Source organism: Doryrhamphus excisus, chromosome 2 (assembly GCF_030265055.1).
Source record: "Doryrhamphus excisus isolate RoL2022-K1 chromosome 2, RoL_Dexc_1.0, whole genome shotgun sequence".
NCBI lineage: Eukaryota > Metazoa > Chordata > Actinopteri > Syngnathiformes > Syngnathidae > Doryrhamphus > Doryrhamphus excisus.
In genome coordinates this window covers 6,651,791-6,673,028 of record NC_080467.1, presented here as the reverse complement: position 1 = coordinate 6,673,028, position 21,238 = coordinate 6,651,791, and the positions used below count along the sequence as shown (strand labels likewise).

Below are 21,238 nucleotides of genomic sequence, written 5' to 3'. Positions count from 1 at the left end.
TAAACACAGCTTTGGTTGCAATACCACCTTTAGGCCACTAGAGAGCAGTGGTACCACATTATCCACACGACTGTTTATATGTGAATATTTACATGCCTATATGTATTTTTTAAATAATAATTTCAAATCTATCAAAACCTAGGTAAAAATAATAAAATAAAATAAAACTTTCATGAATATAACTAAAAAGATATCATGAAATATAGATATCTTGATGATATTGTGAATTATATATTTATATATAATTATATATATAATTATATATTATATATTTTCATTTGTTCTAAAATGATTTGAAGTATATGAATATTTAATAATCATTACGGTGTAGGGCCGCATGGCAGTCGAGTGGTTAGCTCAGCTAGGAGACCAGGGTTCAATTCCACCCTCGGCCATCTCTGTGTAGAGTTTGCATGTTCTCCCCGTGCATGCGTGGGTTTTCTCCGGGTACTCCAGTTACCTCCCACATTCCGAAAACATGCTAGGTTAATTGGCGACTCCAAATTGTCCACAGGTATGAATGTGAGTGTGAATGGTTGTTTGTCTATAAGTGCCCTGTGATTGGCTGGTGAGGAAAAGCGGTAGAAAATGAATGAATATTACAGTCTAGTCTTTCTAACCTATTTCGAATATATCAATAATAGATGAATGATAATGTTCATTCATTTTTTGCCGCTTATCCTCACGAGGGTCGCGGGGGATGCTGGAGCCTATCCCAGCTGTCTTCAGGCGAGAGGCGGGGTACACCCTGGACTGGTGGCCAGCCAATCACAGGGCACATGCAGACAAACAACCATTCACACTCACATTCATACCGATGGACAATTTGGAGTCGCTAATTAACCTAGCATGTTTTTGGAATGTGGGAGGAAACCGGAGTACCCGGAGAAAACCCACGCATGCACGGGGAGAACATGCAAGCTCCACACAGAGATGGCGGAGGGTGGAAGTGAACCCTGGTCTCTAGCCGTGAGGTCTACGCGCTAACCACTCGACCGCCGTGCAGCCTGAATGATAACATAATAATGCTATTTTATTTCTAGTTTATTTCTATGATGTAAAAAAGCTCTTACACCAAAACACCAAAGTTCAACATTTAAAGTCTTTATAAAACATTTGCAAAATATAGCCAAGGCTCATTCATTGTTTTAAATATGCATAAATAGCAGAAAAAGAAGATAACAAACACCCCCCCCCCCCCCATTTTCAAGTCAAATACATGTGATTGTTGGCAGCAGAGTAGACCAGCATCCAGAATGCCCAGAAAGCCCAGAAAGCCCAGAAAGCCCAGAAAGCGTCCTTATGGAGAGGTTATTTAGCGCTGAAATAGTGTTGTATTAAAGTGTTGCCATCCCCTGCAAAGGAAGCACCCCGTGGTGTGTTTATGTACAATAGTGCAGTGGAGCGCTTTATTTGGATGACTTTAGTTTTTGCTTTATTGTGTGTATTTATGATTCTTCCTGTCTGAAATGTTTTACATTCAGTGTTGCCACTAATGCCGATACAAGAACAGGCGCTGTAATTTTCCTGAACCTGAAGGCGTCGTTGCCTTTTTTTTAAAAAATCCAAATATTCCAGTAAACATCGAAAAAAGTCTTGATATTCTTCTTTATAGCGGAAAATCAAACGCTAGCAGTCTTAGGAAGTTCACCGATTTGTTTGTCTCTCAAAAGGTCTTCATGTGGCCGTCTCAGGGACGGGAGGGGCTCGCTCCAGTCTCATGGTCCAGGGGTCAGAGGTCGCCGCATAATAAGGTGATCGGGTGAGTACGTCTTCTCCCGTCACGGCGAAGGCGAAGACGCCTCGCGGCCTCGCCGCTCCTTCATTGTCATCTTCTCTGTTGAAACCCAGTCCGCGGTTCTTCCCTTCCTCGTACGCCGACTTGAACCCGCCGCCGGTGGTGACGTTGGTGGAGGGCGGGCACAGGAAGTTACCTGTCGGCGCCGCAGACCTCCACGCGGCAGGCTTCCGTCCCCGGCGGGGGCGGGAGATGCGGCAGCTCTGCCTCTTGATGTGTCGGTGTAGATGGTCGGAGCGCGTGAAGCTTTTGTAGCAGTGCTCGCACTGGTAGGGCCGCACGCCGGTGTGGATGCGGAGGTGGTTCTTCAGGTCGTAGTTGTGCACGAACTTGGAGTTGCAGTGCAGGCAGATGTACGGCCGCTCGCCCGTGTGCTTCCTCATGTGGATCTTCAGCTTGTCCTGTCTGGTGACGGAACAAAGAACAACACATCAGTCATCGTGTGGACTGCGCAGCATCACTGCTTGGCTGCACCTGCCGCAGGCCTGCCGGGTCGCCGGGTCATCGGCCTCCTTGGCGGTCTCAGGCCGCGTTATTCTAGCTGTCCTACTACGTGTTTGCTCTTCAATCAAATGAGGTTTGAGTTCCACACGGCAGACAACATACGCTATCTTTGCTGCCACTGCTTTCTGTCCTACGTATGTACTTCTATACTGTATACTCTACGTATGCTCCGAAATACTACTAGTACTACCGCAGTTTGGTACTCTGTGTTCTCAGGCCACTTGGAAAATATGCCAAAGATGCGGTAGAGTAGCTGGGATAGGCTCCAGCACCCCCACGACCCTAGTGAGGACAAGAAAATGAATGAATGAATGAATGAATGAATGCGGGAGAGTGACACATCCGCACTTCAGGATCTTTGATCTGCAAATGAGGTCTCTTTAGAAATGAACATTAGAGACAGAAAGGTGGGCGGAAAGGCCTTGGCTCCTTGATGATCTTGGATTGGACACGCTGCTCCTTCATGATCTTGGATAGGACAGGCTGCTTCTTAATGATCTTGGATTGGATACGCTGCTCCTTCATGATCTTGGATTGGATACGCTGCTACTTAATTATCTTGGATTGGACATGCTGTTCCTTAATGATCTTGGATTGGACATGCTGCTCCTTCATGATCTTGGATTGGATACTCTGCTCCTTAATGATCTTGGATATGCAGCTCCTTAATGATCTTGGATTGGATACTCTGCTCCTTAATGATCTTGGATTGGGTACACTGCTCCTTAATAATCTTGGATTGGACACGCTGCTCCTTAATGATCTTGGATTGGACACGCTGCTCCTTCATGATCTTGGATTGGATACGTAGTTCTTTAATGATCTTGGATTGGACATGCAGCTCCTTAATGATCTTGGATTGGCTACGCTGCTACTTAATGTTCTTGGATTGGATACGCTGCTCCTTAACAATCTTGGATTGGACACGCTGCTCCTTCATGATCTTGGATTGGGTACGCAGCTCCTTAATGATCTTGGATTGGATACGCTGCTACTTAATGATCTTGGATTGGACACGCTGCTCCTTAATGATCTTGGATTGGATACGGTGCTCCTTCATGATCTTCGAATGGATACGGTGCTCCTTCATGATCTTGGATTGATACGCTGCTACTTAATGATCTTGGATTGGGTACGCTGCTCCTTAATAATCTTGGATTGGGTACGCTGCTACTTAATGATCTTGGATTGGACACGCTCCTCCTTAACGATCTTGGATTGGAAACGCTGCTCCTTCATGATCTTGGATTGGATATGCTGCTCCTTAATGATCTTGGAAAAGATACGCTGCTCCTTAATGATCTTGGATTGGACACCTGCCGAGGAAATGGATGCTGGTGTCTACATGGGAAACGGGATCCCATCCAAAGTCCTGCCTCAACTAGCCAGTCAGACGAGGCCCGGCAGGGATCGTCCATTTATCCTGTTCAGGGTGGTAGGTGTGCTGGAGCCTACCACAGTTGACTTTGGAGCGAGGGGCAGACTACAAGTCAGTGACTTGTAGTGACAACCAAAAATTCATTCATTCATTTTCGAGACTGCTTATCATATTCACGGTCATGAGTGAGCTGGAACCTATCCCAGCTGACTTAGTGAAAGAAGCGGGGTACACCCTGGATCGGTCGCTAAGTCCCAGCTAAAGTTGCTTAGTGGTTGGCCGACAAGCGCACCTCGGCAAGGTGTGATGGTCTCACCTGGTGAAGCGCACCTCACAGATGGTGCACATGTAAGGTTTCTCCCCCGTGTGCGTCCTCATGTGTCGCGGTAGTTTCCCGGCACCTTGTATGATCTTGTTGCAGATGGGACACTGCTGCGAAGACTTGGGCTTCATCTTCCGCTCCTCCTCCAGCTGCCAGGGAGGGAAGAGCGCCCCCAGTTGGGATGCGGAGTTCAGGAAGCTCAGGTAGGACCGTAAGTCCGCCTCATCCTTGACCGCCGAGGGCGGCGCAACAGGGCCCGAGGCGCTGACAAACTCCTTCAGGAAGTCAGTGTGGAGCAGACTGGGCGGGACTTCCTCTTTCATTTCCTCTTTGATGATCTCTCGCTTGACGGCCAGATTGAGAGGGGTGGGGGCGGCGGGGGGCAGGAAGGCGGCCGGGGACGCCCCCGTGCGAGCGTGCTGATGGAGGCTGTGGTCCAGGAAGCTCTGTGGGAATCCCGGGAAGTCCGCTGCCCACATGGAGGGGTAGAAGGCGGGGAGGAGCGGGGAGAAGTTGGCCCTCCTGTCCAAGGCGGACATGCGGGGGTAGAGGCCGTCCTGGAGGAGCGAGGCGATGGAGAAGTCCTTCAGGGCACGATTCTCCAAGGTCTCCTGCAACACCACAACGTTAGCGCCATGAAGAGGTTTACCATGAAAGGAACGTTTCATTCCAGACTCTACCTGCTTTCCACTCATGTGGTCAGCTGACATCTCCTGGTAGGAGGAGGTGCTGGGGGGCGGCGACGCATCCGCCCCTAGATGCCCCGCCCTGCTTTCCGATGACCTCAGCGACCTCTCGTCGTCGTCATCCTCCTCCTGCTCTTCATTCCTGGACTCGGCTTCTTCTTCCTCCTCCTCGTCGTCTTCCTCGATGTCCCTCTCCCCGCCTCCTCCCCCACTGTCCATGATCTCCAGGCACACGTTTATGATGCACGGGATCTCCAGCATCCGGGCGGCGTTCAAGATCTCCTTCACGTTGGATGTCGTCACCGTCAGCGTAGAGGTGTAGGCGAACTCCAAGATGGCCGTCAGCGAGTCCGAAGTTACAAAGTCTATTTCGTAGATGGCGGCGCTGGCGGTGTGCAGGTGGCGCCCGTCCTCGGGGCCCGCGGCAGCCACGGTGAAGAGCTTCTTGAAGTACTGGCTGCAGGCTGCCAGCACCGAGCGGTGAGTGCGGAACTCTTGGTCGCGTACGATGAGGACGACGTCGCAGAGGAGGCCGTCACGCCGCTGCTCGTTGAGGCTGCACAGGACATCGCTGCTGTGGTTTGGGAAGGGGATCCCGATCCGGTCTTCCTCCCTGTGGTGGACCATCCTCCGGTCTGTCGTGCGGATCTAGGTAGGAGCCAACACAAATTCAAGCTTTGAGCATTTTGTGACTAAATTCTTGATGATGACATATTGTATCATATTTTATTTGCATTCCCCATATAGTCGTCATTAGCATGACAATAGCCACATTAATTAATTGAGTTAATTAATTCATTAATTCACTCATTTTCTACCGCTTTTTCCTCACAAGGGTCGTGGGGGTGCTGGAGCCTATCCCAGCTGTCTTCGGGCGAGAGGCGGGGTACACCCTGGACTGGTCGCCAGCCAATCCCAGGGCACATATAGACAAACAACCATTCACACTCACATTCATACCTATGGACAATTTGGAGTGGCGAATTAACCTAGCATGTTTTTGGAATGTGGGAGGAAACCGGAGTACCCGGAGAAAACCCCACGCATGCACGGGGAGAACACGCAAACTCCACACAGAGATGGCCGAGGGTGGAATTGAACCCTGGTGTCCTAGCTGTGAGGTCTGCGCGCTAAACGCTAGACTGCCGTGCCGCCCAATTAATTAATTGAGTTAATTGAGTGCAATTTAAAGGGGCTCGTTATCCCAGCCTTTGTAGTGAGTGGTAGTGCTCCTATAGAGCAGCTACACACAATAACCCGCACACAAAAACCATTAGATCATCCAGAATCTGCACCTATTCCAGCTGGATTTCCTTGGATTAGTGATTCCTGCCAAAACCTTTTCATTGAATTCAGCCACGCCCACTCCGCTGTGATTGGCCACACACCCAAAGTGCTTCCTAATATGAACCATATAAGGAAGTCCCTCTGTGATATCAGCAAGCAATGGTTTGACCACGAGCGTTTCAAGCCATCCCACCTTTCTCTTCCGGAATCAAGCGAGTGTCTCAGTGCATACTTAACTTCTTTTTACACTTGAAGGAGCGTGTTCAAATGGAAGTAAAACATCGCTAATATTTCTGAAAGGTTTCACGATGGTGAATAACGACCATCTTGGAACCAAATGTTCCTTCAACCCGAAGACGTTAAAAGTCTAAAAATAATCCCTTGGTTCACCTGCAGCCACACGCCTCGGATACCGGCGTTCTGTGTGGTTATTCTCTTGTTGCTAAGGGGACGGTTGCTATGTGGACACCATTCATAGAGTTATTAAAAGGATACCTGTGTAAACATCTGCTGGGGAAAAAAGTTCAACAAAAGAGAAACAGCCCGTCATGAGATGACAGTTTTATGACGTACTGGGAGTGGAGCGACATCTTTGCTACTCGACCGTGGACACATGGTAGACGTTGATTGATGAGCTGCTGTATCATACTTAGAACGCTAACAGTCGAAACATCATGATTGTGTACGTGGAAAAGTCAGTCCTGCTATACATTCACTCGAATTCAGTCTAGGGTTCCATTCCTAAATACCGATTGTCCAGTCGTTATGTTTCTATGCACCACATGCAAGCACATAAAAAGCAACTGATTTAAATCAAATCAAATCAACTTTATTTGTATATCACTTGCAACACAAAGTGTTTCACAGAGTTAAAAACAATTACTACAATTAAAAGGAAAACAAATACTAAGAAAGCCCCTCCCTCCCACCCTCCATACTAGACACACACACACACACATACACACACACACATACACACAATCACACACAGTAGGTAGATATGGCATGGCACTGAGGATCAAGGAAACGCCACCTTTGGGGACCGTCCACACTGGGAGGAACCGCAGGCTGTGCCAGCACCCGGGCCCCCCGACTCTGACAGACGGGCGGACCCCCACATTAAAGGGAGGAACCCCCAGCCGGGGCCGGGTCGAAGGGACCCAAGGATGGCACCCCCTCAGCAGACCCGACACAGCCCCCAGTGTGGAGGACCCCCCCACTGAGGAAACACTGGAGTTAAAAGCTAAAGACTAAAAGCATAAAATGGGACTAAAAATATAAAAACACAAGAAAAGTTTAAAAATATTAGTTAAAAGCCTGATTAAAAAGATTTAGCCAATCAGAAGCCTGAAGAAGGGGGCAAATACAGAAAATACGCCGGTTAGTGCCGTAAAACGCCCCCCCCCCCCCGCTCTGAAGTCTCTCGTTAAACACCTTTTGACTGATAGAGAAGAAGAAACAACCGCAGGCATGCGGGGTACATTATAACGCAGTTACGCAACACCACCCCTTGGCATAGCGTCTTCTTGCTGGAAAAGGTTGAGTGAGACGGCGCCCTCTGTTGGATGTAGATCTGCAGCACTCTGTATCCCCTGCTTATTGCACCGTCAATCTTCTCTTTCATTTATTGTTAGAAACCCGATTATTTACTATTTACGATGATTATAAATCAGCGAATCAGAACAGCGAATGCCAAACTGGAATCCCATTTATGCAAATATGCCATCATGTACCTAATTTGGTCAGAAGCTGAACCACAGTCTACTGAGACGTTAAGACAATAAAAAAATCCTGCAATAGCCAACCAAAGTTTGTGCACCATAAAGTCAAAGCGTGGATACAAGGTGAGCTGCGCTGACGGAGCGATTAGTCGGGCCTGTAAACTTCCCCAACAGGTTGCACAAACAGACGACGAGGGGCCCCTCCCTGAGAGGGCCCTGCCAAGGCAAACAAAAAAATGAGAGAAAGTCAGAGTGGGAGGACTGTCATTTTGTTTGCACCAGGTCCATCCTAAAACAAGCAGCCCTCCACCCCCTCCGCCTCCTCCTCCTCTCCCACCGCTAGCTTTAGCTCTGACTCGCGGTGGCCAGCCCCTAATTACTACGTGGAGAGGATCTAAGGAGGATGTGCCACATAGACATTGGGTGGGGGAGGTTAGGGTGGGGGGTGAGGGGGGAGGGGGGAGGGCATGGCTTCCTCGCCCGCAAGTGACATCTCTCCAGCCAAACGCCCTCGTTAACCCCCAACACGCCCCTTCCACCAGGGCGGCGACAGTGGCATACGTGTTGATAAATAGCACTTAGGTAGTCTACGTTACAAAGTACACTCTGACTACTTTCAATGTGTACAGCACATGTAGTACTTACAAATGTACTGCTCAGGTTGCAGTACATGTTTGTGGCGACTTGTTGCTGGGGGACTTCATTCATTCATTCATTCATTTTCTACCGGGTTGCGGGGGTTGCTGGAGCCTATCCCAGCTGTCTTCGGTACACCCCTGACTGGTGGCCAGCCAATCACAGGGCACATATAGTCAAACAACCATTCACACTCACATTCATACCTATGGACAATTTGGAGTCGCCAATTAACCTAGCATGTTTTTGGAATGTGGGAGGAAACCGGACAAATAAGGCAGATTCCCAGTTGGCTAACTCTGGGATTGGACAAACAAGGACATTCCTGCTTGATTGTACGGAGTTCTTATGTGGGACATTCTAGCAGGGCTTTGACTAAGAACTATGTTGGGACAAATATTAGCATCGTTTTCGACGTATTTTTCGAAGTATTTTAACGTTTCAGCAGGGACCGTGTCCGTATAGACGAGCAATACGCAGCATAATATCGGAATATTTTGTGTCATGACTGTGACTGTGGCGGTGGACAGTCGATATTGTCTCGTCTGTAATTCCACTTGGCCCAAAGTCTGGACTAGACGTTGGACCAAGTGGCAGTTTGGGTGTCACATGGGGTCGTCTGCGTCTGCTAACGGCGCCCGCGTACGACCTGTTGACTAATCCAGGACAATGTGGATGCAAGCCGCCAAAGGAGTGTTGTTGTCTGGCCATCGCCGCCCCCTGGAGGACTTAGGAAGAAGACCAACATGAACAGCAGGACCACAGTAAGTATACGCCACATAAGAACTCCCCATTCTGAGTCCCGGCACCACTAGGGCACCATTTCCTGGATCTGGCGGTGCCCCCAAAGCAAAATTGCCATGAGCAAAAGTAGATAGCAAAATAAGAAGGACCAGGAGACGTTGAAGTCAACCCTCATCCCGATGCGTCTCCTCCTCCAGCACCACATAGTCCTCATCCGGTCCCCAGTGGTACCTGGCCGGAGTCTGGCCACAAATCAGCCAACCGGTGGCACAAACAAGCACGCCAAGATCTAAACTCAACTTGAGTGCCAGAGCAGTGCAGGAAATCATCCTCTTATTTAGGGAGCATTTTACCACATTTGACCTTGGTGATGTCGTTTGCTACGGAGCTGTTTAGTGCGCGCACACACACACACACACACACACACACACACACACATTTACTTCTTAATACTGGGTGTCTTTATTTAGGCATTTATTGGTATGGAGCTGTTAGACAAAAGCCAATACAGGCTGCCTTTACTTGGACTTCCTTGACTTTATTGATAAGTATTTTCATGAAGTATTTATTATTATCCATTTGACTCATTTCTGCTGTTGCTTACTGAGTATATAAAACACTGCTTTTGACTGTTGTTGTAATATTGGGTAATATTGGGTAATGGGTAATATTTCTCGCATTGAAAAGATTGACCACCTTATTGAAGTAAATGGAGATGAAGCCAAATGAAGGAATACATGGCTGTGCCCTTTGGCTTGGTGGAAATCTATTTGGGATTTGGCGGCATCATGGAATCCTACGCTATGATCACAACTGCTAACAAATATTCCACACTTTTTAACATGAAGAGTAGAATACCAAACAGAGCTGAGAAATAGGAACATAACGAGATAAGAAGCAAATACAGGTGACAGCTAACTTGTTTTGCCCCCGGAGGGGGCGGCATGCAAGGCTCCATGTGTCACTTCATAAGCGTCACCCACTTGTCCTCACATCATCCAAAAAAGTAGACAACTAATCCTACCTCGGTCGTCTAGCGGGAGGTTCTGGTGCTCCTTTGCTGACCCCCCAGCATGGCCCCCTTTTGACTGTCAGTCAATCAATTCGTGTGTCGACCAATGAAGCTCCCATTCATGAAAATGTCTCAAAGAAAGTCCAAAGCAGCCGAGGAGCGAGCGCAGGGTGCCGGTCCGGGAGTGTGTGCGTAAAGGCGAGCTGGGGAGTCGGCTTGTGTGCGCCGAGGAGCGCCAGAGGAAGAGGGAGGGAGGGACGGACGGAGGGAGGGAGGCTGGAATAGCGGAGCACTGCGCTGTGGAGATGTCGCACCGCTAGTTTTTATAGCAGGGTGGGTAGCTGCAAGATAATAATACCCCATCCTCCTCCACAACACAAGTCCAAGTGCACTGTGTAATAAGCCCGTGGCCAAGACACCCTCTGATTTAGGTCAGACAAAATGCATTTTTACTTGTGTTCCAGGGACGGGGGGCAAAGGAACTCCAAGGGGTTGTTTGGGGAGACCGAGGGAGGCGGGAATGTGGAAATGTGGAAAACTGTTTTGTCTTTTTACTGGCATGTTTGACAGCAGGCACATCGGCAACCCGAGTGCCTTTGTGGCAGACACACTTTGGGATCAAGATCAATGTTGTTTATTTGTTATTTTATTAGTCATATTAGTCATAATTCATAGTAATGGTAATGGTTTTATTTCATTTGAACATCCATCAGATTACAATTGAATGCATCACATCATCAGTTCACAGTTCCACATGTCCAAAAGGAGTAGGAAGAAGCAAAGCTTATTAAATCCTACCCCTCCATCTGGTACTTTTACAATCAGTAACTGTTACATTTGTTCACTTCCTGCTTTCCGTAATACAGGTTAATTTTTTTTTGTTTTTTTTTTATTTTTAAATTTTGTAATTGTATGTCCCGAACCAAAGTACAAGGTGATATGACCATACAATGACATTATTTGTACCATATTAACTGTCAATATATAGTGATAATCAATAATCAACAACTACATTATAGTCAATAATATAGTGATATATAGCACGTCATGACTCATCATCTTTTGAAAGTTATGTTTTGATGCGAAGAAATTAAATGAATGATGGATTACATGTCATAATCTACACATTAATGTCTAGGATTACTTCTTCCACCAATTGCCATTCCTGTTGTAGACCCCCATTAATCTGAGCGTGGGACCAGCACCTCTCCAATGGCGAGATGTGGGGGATAATTCCTCACGGCACACCTGATGATTTCACAGTGGAACATCACAGCCCCGGTCCTCCCTGGTCCTCCCCTGCCGCCCCTGGTCCTCCCCTGCCATCCCCTATCGTCCCTGATCCTCCCCTGCCGTCCCCCGTCCTCCCTGGTCCTCCCCTGCCCAGTCCTCCAGCCAGTTATACCAATGGCAGCATCCAGCCACCCTAACAGATCCTTAAGACAATGATCCTGAACAATGAACATTGATCCATCCATCCATTTTCTATGCCGCTCATTCTCACTTGGGTTTGATAATAATAATAATAATAATAAATAATAATAATTATTATTATTATTATTATAAATAATAATAATAATAATAATTATTATTATTATTGTTGTTGTTATAATAATAATAATAAAATAATAATAATAATAAATATTAATTATTATTATTTAAATAATACATAAAATAATAAATATAATTACACAAATATAAATAATAATAATAATAATTATTATTATTATAATTATTATAATTAATAATAATAATAATAATAATAATAATAATAATAATAATAATAATAATAATATTATTATTATTTATATTGCACTTCACATTACAGAAATCTCAAAGTGCTCAAAAAAAGCATAAAAAAGGCTAAGGGTCTCCATCGATGAAGACGGCTGCAAGCTAGTACAGTGTTGTATTCAGGGATGGCACAGGGCGATGGGAATGTTGGGAGTATTTCTAATTTCCCTTACAGGACTTCCAACACACTATGAACGTTGTCCAGTTGGCCCAAAAACTCACAAGACGAACAAGCCCACTTCCTGTCCTTTGGGGAGACAACACAGACCCGAGCAAACCGCAGGCCGTACTCTTGGTGAGTGACACTGTTTTGCACGGGGGGGTGGGGGGGGGGCTTTGTGGCCAGCACACACTGGCATCCAGTATATATAAACGGGGGTTAGCCACTAACTGCTAGCAGGCCGGCCAGACGGCCAGAAAAACAACATTCACCCCGTAAGATGGGCTGGACTGTTCCGGAGCTGCGGCGGTCGTCATAGCAACACGTCGTAAGCGACACCTGTGTGGAGGGCTGGTGGACTGACACCCCCCGGGGTTTTAATGGTGTCATGTACTTGCTTACTACCATATTCTACATATATATATTCTATAATATGCTACGACAACAAAACAGTCATTGGAACTCCGGCAGGGAGGGGCTCGGGATGGGGGAGTCAAACATTGGACGTGACTCCATGGGACATCACTGCTCATTTCCACTCAAGACCGTGATGATCTCCTAACCTCAACATACTCTGATGATTACTAGGAAGATCACATGACACGACCCGATGACTTTTTGGAGTCACAACAACACAAAGCTGACAAGAATGTCGCCAATCTCTCAGCAGCATGCTTGGAAAAAGGGGGGGAGGCTAGATAGATAGTTCATGGTAGAATAATAGCCACGCCCACAAGTTATTAATGATTATCATAGAAATATTACTCTCAAAATAATCCAAAGTCAAAGCCCGGGATTTAGGATTATGTACTTTTATCAGCTATTAATAACTGCTACCTTTACAGACTTACAGAAAGACTTGAAATATATATAAATATATATGCAAGAGTAACATAACTGCTACCTTGCATAATATCAATAAATAGTCTGCTTGCTGTAAGGTGTAGTACGTGTTACATAAGCACCAGAATCAATAGATTGAAAATGAGCAGTGGCCATAGAGTGTTGTATATCCTTAATACAGTATTCTAACAATATATAGAACTTCTGTCATTTCATTAGTGTGTACTGTGTGTACTACAGTATGTACTGTGTGTGTGTGTGTGTAGGGTTGCATGAGAGCTAACAAGGACAGCCTTGGTGGGACAGCCTCCGTCTGCCCTCAGGTAGCGTGTGTGTGTCCCTGTGTGTGTATGTGTGTATGTGTGTGTCACTCTGTGTGTGTATGTGTGTCCCTGTGTGTGTGTGTGTGTGTGTGTGTGTGTGTGTGTGTGTGTGTGTGTGTGTCAGCAGGAGAGCCCCGAGGCACCATGGCACCTCCTAATTAAAAGCAGTCAGGCTGCAGGGCAGGCCAGACAGATGCCTGTCACCACACATGCACACACACACACACATGCACACACACACACACACACACACACACTGTGGAGTGGCAACAAGACCATGCTGCAACGAGGTGTGAGGTGCGGGTCAACTATTTTTGGGCGACCATACAGGTAAGTGGTGTTGGTGCATCACAGCCACGGCAAAAAGACCAGAAGAAGGGAGAGCCAAGAGCCAAGTGCCAAGATCCAAGCGCCAAGATCCAAGAGCCAAGAGCCAAGATCCAAGAGCCAAGCTCCAAGAGCCAAGAGCCTGCGTGGTTCCATGATGGGTGCTTGAAGGTGGCACTGAGGTTAAGCACTGTGGACCTCAGTCTATTTTGTTGTATTATTACCTCTGCCAAGGGTTTCTTTATTGGTTGAATATGATGACTAATTAACAATCATTTTTACTTCAAACTTTATCAGCTGGGATAGGCTCCAGCCCTGTGACCCTGGTAAGCAAACCTGGCATAGAATATGGACTAATCATTCATTCATTATCCTTATCCTGCTTATCCTGCTGGAGCCTATCCCAGCTGTCTTGGGGGAGAGGCGGGGTACACCCTGGACTGGTGGCCAGCCAATCCCAGGGCACATATAAACCATTCACACTCACATTCATACCTATGGACAATTTGGAGTGGCCAATGAAGCTAACATGTTAACATGAGACCCCGTTGGGGACCCTGTTGGAGACCCCGTTGGAGACTCCATTGGAGACCCTGTTGGAGGCCCCGTTGGAGACCCCTTGCAAGCTGGTCACTGAATTGATTCTGTTTTAACTTAAGGACAGATTTCTATTGAATCAAGATATGTTGGACCCTGTTGGAGACCCCGTTAGAAACCCCGTTGGAGGCCCCGTTGGAGGCCCCGTTGGAGACCCCCTGCAAGCTGGTCACTGAATTGATTCTGTTTTGACTTAAGGACAGATTTCTATTGAATCAAGATATGTTGGACCCTGTTGGAGACCCCGTTAGAGACCCCGTTGGAGGCCCCGTTGGAGGCCCCGTTGGAGGCCCCGTTGGAGACCCCCTGCAAGCTAGTCACTGAATTGATTCTGTTTTGACTTAAGGACAGATTTCTATTGAATCAAGATATGTTGGACCCTGTTGGAGACCCCGTTGGAGACCCCGTTGGAGGCCCCGTTGGAGGCCCCATTGGAGGCCCTGTAGGAGACCCCTTTGGAAGCCCCGTTGGAGACTCTGTTGGAGGCCCCATTGGAGGCCCCGTTGGAGACCCCCTGCAAGCTTGTCACTGAATTGATTCTGTTTTGACTTAAGCAGGACAGATTTCTATTGAATCAAGATATGTATTTGTATGATTATATTCATATTATTGATGTCATCTTTCAGGTTTGTGTCAGATGGTACTAAAATAGTTTGGGCCCAAATATAATTTTTTAGTATTTACCCATTTCCCGGGGGCCCTGACCGACGCCACTCATCATGAATATGGTACAAAACGTAGTTAATCCATGTGATCAGTGGTGCTAGTGGCTGATCTCACCCACGGATGACTGGAATGGGCAGCATGAATCCCTATGGGATCCCCACGGATGACCCTTGATGGAGGGCTTGACCCCCGCCCTCCAAAGTAGCTCAAAGACGAATCGTGTCTCTCACCTGTCCACTGTTACATCTCAGGTGATCTGAGAAGCTAACGGGCTAACTGTGGGCGGATCTAATCGCAGCGATTAGATGGCATGAGCGGGCCAAGCGAGCCCATCCCACACACTCGTGTCTGTGTAACCGCCATGCAGCCTCTCACTGGCGGGTGGGTGGACCCACTTATTCAAGGCAGCAACTCAGCCTTGCTTTTTTAGACATGGTGGAATCACGCTCTGGTTTATGGCTGCCTTTTACTTCTTCTCTTGTTATCTACCATCTCCTCCCTTAGCTCTCTTTGAAGGGCCCGTGGTGGCCGATCATTCATACCACGATTCATAGCACAATTCATAGCACATACAACACACTGTTGTTTGAATGTGAGAGCTAATGGCAAGCTAATATTTATGGCGATTTTTAACAATTCAACGTGGCTTTTCTTCATCCTTTACTGTACTTGCTAATGTTGAAGCAATAAATAAAGTCCCTTTTAGGCTCAGTTGGAGACAGCGACCTCTGCTGCCACGGATAGAAATGACAGGCTGATGTGAATAAAACAGTGTCAATGTTGACATATTTTAGTCAAAATGGACACATTTATAATCAATATATTTGGAATGAATGTACAAACGTATAGCCGTCAAATTTGTAACGCAGCTCCACACTTCCGGTCGTCGTCTTGGCGCGGCAGGTCACAGCCCTCTTTAAGTTCCGGGGTCATGATGTCATCGTGGTTGGCGAGCTTGATTGGCTGCTAATGCGGAATCTACCTGAACCACTACACTACTCCACGACTGGAGTTGCTGGTAACATCCACTCGGCGGTGAGTCAAACTTTATTTATAAACTTTATGAATCGCCGCGGCACCGCACTCATGCCGTTCCAGAGTTCTATTGAGGTAATGGCTTTATCTACCTTAGCGGCAACCCCGGGCGGCGTGACTCGTTAAATGGCCGTATTTTACAAACGGCCCTATCAAGGAATTTTATTTTACAGCCGAACAGGCTGCCGAAATACATTGTTTAAGATGAACCCTTGTTCGTTTGTTTTCTTATTTTTGTGGGGATGTTTTATGGTACTTTTTGATATGCGCCTAAATGGCTGGGTAGTGTTGAATTGGAAATGCATGAGGTTGTTGTAACTGAAACATTGATAATTTAATCGTAATGTTATTGAATATATATATACACACACACATTAACTATATTGATACCTAAAGTGCACTTCAAACTGAACTCATACGGCGCACATTATATTAATAATGCTGTACCAAATGTAGCATGACTTGATGACTTGATGGCCATGTCATTGTTTCTTGACCTTGTGGAGGTCAGATTTTTCACCCACTGAACCTCTGACGTTCCACACCTGAAGGCGACACATGATGGCGAACTACCCACAATCTAACCCTTTTCCTTTTGGATACTACTACCCCCCGCACCCCATCAGATTCCCTACTCGCGGACTGGATCATGGATATTAAGGACACTGTGCTTCCCACCCGGGACTGAATCCCGACTGAAATTTGTGTGTTTTATTGTATATGATTAAGACATATCTATTTATACTAGTCCAAGTATCTATATACCCTATACTAGTGCCTACTATATAACCTGTATTAGTACCTATATACCCTATACATAACTAATGCTTTATTTTTGTGTGTATATAAATAATTATAACCACGAAAAGTAATCGTATCTGCCCTCTTAGTCACACTCTGAGGCTCCAGTAGTGGAACCATCTTCTGAGTGCTAAGATGCCCTACTCAATTGGCCACAGTCGGCCCCCAGCCCCTGTGTGCAACTCTTGTGTGTAATCCCATCAACGGGATCTACCTGTGGTCTCCACAACCACTTTGATGCTACTGGCAACGGACGCTTCCTTCTACCGAGCCGATTGCAGGTTGGCCTCACAGGGCCAGCTGGCAGGGGTACACTAATGTCGGAAAGTCAAAGTTACCAGTTACCACAAGGTCAGCAAAGGGATCCTACCTGATTAATCGAAACAACTTCAGATTAATGCACTAAAAAATCATTGTTAGTTGCAGCCCTAGCATCATATAAATTATGGAATTAATGCTTTGTTTTCATGATTCTGAAGATGTAAGCCATTCTGCATCCATCCATCTTCTATGCCGCTTATCCTCACCAGGGTGGGGCTAGGCTGGAGCCTATCCCAGCTGCACACCCAGGCCTGGTGGCCAGCCGGTGGCAGGACACATGTAGACATGACATGTCCCAAAGGTCTCCCTAAGGTCTGGACCAGGCCGACCTCCGGGAGCGTGAGGGCTCGCCTCCCAGTCAGCAACTGTGTTGTCACGAGGAATGCGAGTGTACACAAATCCAAGGAGGAGGTTTGTTGGCTTTTTTTCCTTTGGCAAGGCCCGAGCCTCCCACCCACAGCAGCCTCTTCAAGCCTCCTCCCATATCCTCTATTCATCGGAGAGGGGGGCGGCTTACTCACCGCTCCCAGGCTCCACAACAAAACCTGGACTGCAGTCCTGTACGGAGGAGGGCCAGCACGCACTTGCACGCAACAACGGGTGCTGCGCTGCTGCTGTAGGCACGCTCACACACACTAAAGGCTACGGGAGCTCCATACCTGCACATGCTGTGCAGATCCACAGTAGCGTTTGGGGGAACTCTGTCCACGTCCAAATGCATTTGTGGGCTGTGAAGTACATGGCAAGGAAACGGGCGGCATTGGACCAATCAGAAGCCAGAGGAAACGTACATGACCTTAAGTGTCAACCAAAAAAACAGCAACTTATGGTGATCATATGGAATATTAAAGTTAAAAGAAAAACCTGCCCACTCAAATGCTGGTTTATGATCAATGACGCAATATGATCATTATAGAATTATATCATTATAGTATTATATCGCTTTCACAGCAGTATTCATGTGTAGACCCCTCCCGGGTGTCACTAGGTAGAAGGTACTGGTGAAGAAAACTGCACTTCCTGTAATGGGATGGAATCCCACTCTGTATTAAATACAAAATGCATGCTGAGTCACAGCAAGGCTTGGTTCTCAGTCCAGGAAGTGAACACGTGGTGCTGCATGTCGACACAATGGCGGGAGGGGAGGGGAGGGGCACTTCCACACACAGAGGAAGATGAGCAGCAGGAAACAAAAGCTGAAGCTCCTGGCTAAATCTGTTCCTTTGTTGATGTTGGGTTGTTTCAGTGGGACTATATTATGATTCCACTCTTCCACGTGGAGTCACGTTAAGCAAAAAAGGTTATTAATTTTTAAATTATTTTACATTCAGGTTGCTCGTCGTATATTTTGGTTAGAAATAAGTCAGCCAAATTTTCCTTCACGAGAGTACACTTTGGCTTCTTTTTACACTTGTATGACTTCAAATAGACAAACGTGACCTGGTGCTTGTCATGCCGCCGTGGCTTGCCTACCAGCCTGGATTGTGCAAACATGGAGACACGCCCGAGGTGATGTTAGCCCAGGACAAAAGCCCAGCACACGGATCGGCTTCAATTGCCATCCTGCTGGGGTTGATCAAAAAGGGAGCGTCTGGGTGTTATGCTAGGTGTGGCGTGTCCCCGTCTCACCCCCACCATGCTTCTGCTCGCATGTCCCGTGGGGGTGATCTCCCTCAATCTGAAGGACCTTGCTTGTTACTTTTTGAGGTCCACTCCATTTGACCAGCATGCTATCACTATCACTGGAACTCTGCTGGATGGTTCTTCCTCTGCTCTTGCAGCGTGCCTGTGCCCTAGTGTCCTAGTGTACCAGTGTACCAGTGTACCACGGTATGTTGGTTGTACTCCTTAGCAACAGGAAGTCCATTGCTCACATTTGTGAAATACCCCTTTTGTTGTTGATGCAGCTCTTGTACTGTGTCTCATTAGTTTGGGTGTACCTAATGTTGTGGCCAGTATGTGCACATTCTGAGTATCTCCACCTCTTGGGGACCCATTGGCACAGCCGTTGTCCTTAGTATGGAATTGATTATTGATTCATTGTGTGAGGCGAAATGGAGTTCACGACAATTGTGCTGAATTAATTAATTCATTCATTCATTTTCTACCGCTTATCCTCACAAGGGTCATGGGGGGTGCTGGAGCCTATCCCAGCTGTCTTCGGGCGAGAGGCGGGGTACACCCTGGACTGGTCTGCTGAATGAATTGTTCGTGAAAATAAAAAGTACTATAAAAAAACATGACGTTGTTAAAATCCATTCATTTTCTATGCCGCTGGAGGCTATCCCAGCTGCCTTTGTTTGAGAGGAATGGTGGCCAGCCAGTCCCAGGGCACATATAGACAAACAACCATTCCCACCCACAGAGGAAGACTGGTGGAAGATTGTGAAGTTTGTTGGAAAGGAGCACAATGGGATAGAATTAATGCGGCTGCAGTACTTGGTTGCAACCAGCAGAGGTGCTGTTGAGGAAATGACATCGGCTATGCTCATTTTGTTTGTGTTTTAGTGTTGGGCCAATTCTAAAAATAAGACTATTGACTAATTACTGAATTGATAGGACATTTGTATTATTATTATAGTATTATTATAGTATTATTATTATTATTATTATTATTACTTATTATTAAAGCATGGACCTCAATCACCTGATGCATACAAATGAAAAAGGGGAGGTGTAGGATGCCTTCCCATTGGAGACGTACAGGACGCAATCCCTGCTTGCATAACATCTGAATAGTGCACTCACGCAGCCTTTTGGAGGGGCGGGGGGCACGGAATCAAAGCTTCTCAATGTCGAGGCCATTGGATAGAAAAAAGTGACGTGATTAACCCAAGCACAATGCTTCCTCCTCACTGTGAGGCAACACACACACACACACACACACACAGTAGTCTCAGAAGAACAAGCATAAAATGATCAAATCACCGACCTTTCCCTGAAAAGAGACGTCTTTGATTCCAGTTCCTCTGAGGCCTTCTCGTTCCCGCTCAGGAAGTCCATCAACACTCGGCTTTGGCACACAGGAGGAGGAGTGGACAAGCTAGCGCTGGGAGAGAAAGTTATCTTAGAAACACAACAAAACAAAAAGCGATACACCCACTGCCAGCACCCCTCCCTTGCTTCTTCTAAACCAAAAGTATTTGGCAGCGTTCCACTACTGGTCCACCTGTGCTCAGGGGAGGGGAGTGACACACACACACACACACACACACACACACACACACATTCACACATACACACACAAGCCAAACCTTAAAGGCTGCTCTAGAACCTTGTCCCAGCTGACATGGCCACCAGTCCAGTTTGTACAACTGGGATAGGCTCCAGTATACCCCCACCCTAGTGAGGATAAGCGGTGTAGAAAATGGATGGAGGGAACTATTCCACGAGGGATGGACGATGGTTTGGATTCTAAACAACCCTTTCACGCTGCCACCTGCGGCGTGGGCGTCGCCATCTCGTCCACCAAATCTGTCAAATAAACCGTGTTGTTGTTGGCTGGTTTACCAAGCGACACATGTCCGTGTTTGTCAATGCTAGTAGCGTGGCGTTTTGATGGCAGCTAATTATTCTACAGGATAAATATGAAGATCTTCATTGGCCCTTATGCTAATGTTAGCATGTGCTAACAGTCTGCTAGCAGCTTTCATGAACTGCGCCTGGCTAGCCCAAGTCAACAAAGACTTGCTCTTGGTGTGTAGGATATCCACCACAATCCCAGTACACACCTTAGCTGGGACACTGGAGAACCCCGCCTACTCTCCTGTCGGCCATACGTCATCAGTACCCCCACCCAACCTCCCCCACACACTGCTGCCAGGCCGTAATGTTTGTCTTCGCCTCTCCTCCCATTTCCCACAGCTTCCTCTCCCCAAACACACCTCCTCGTCCCACACATGAGGAGAAGGTCGGAGAGCGAGGTGAGATCAGGTGATGCTGCCGATGGGGGCTGGGGGCTCCGCCTTAAAGGGCCATCATCAGCCTTTCAACGTGATGGAAGGAACGGAAGGTCAAGGGGTCGGCCAACCTTTAATCTGTGAAACAGTCTGTTGTAGTCTAGTCTGTTCCGTTCTATTCTGTTCTAGTCTAGTCTATTCTGTTCTAGTCTAGTCTGGGGGGGCATGTACAGTACCAATGAGAGAAACTTTGCCTACAGTAGGTTGTATATTTTGAAGAAAAATAACTGTTTTGGAAAAAGGTTGTAGAAAAAAAGTGTATTGAGAATGAAAACAAAAATTGTTGTCCTAATTGTAGAGGTACTACATAATACACGCAGTATG

The 21,238-nt window shown here is 46.9% G+C and overlaps 1 protein-coding gene across 2 annotated transcripts; it reads right to left on the bottom strand.

Annotated features, from left to right (window-relative positions):
• Nucleotides 1–1,228: 1,228 nt before the first annotated feature.
• Nucleotides 1,229–20,062, bottom strand: LOC131120007 (zinc finger and BTB domain-containing protein 7C). 2 transcript variants are annotated; one of them, XM_058064964.1, is made up of 4 exons: nt 19,888–20,062; nt 4,683–5,336; nt 3,997–4,613; nt 1,229–2,203 (listed from the first exon to the last, which is right to left on the bottom strand). In XM_058064964.1, exons 2-4 carry the CDS (start codon nt 5,313–5,315, stop codon nt 1,678–1,680), a joined length of 1,776 nt encoding a protein of 591 aa, XP_057920947.1. In that variant the 5' UTR covers nt 5,316–5,336; nt 19,888–20,062; the 3' UTR covers nt 1,229–1,677. The 2 variants fall into 2 exon arrangements, with proteins under 2 accessions (XP_057920947.1, XP_057920949.1); XM_058064966.1 differs by lacking the exon at nt 19,888–20,062 and adding an exon at nt 10,101–10,240.
• Nucleotides 20,063–21,238: the final 1,176 nt, after the last annotated feature.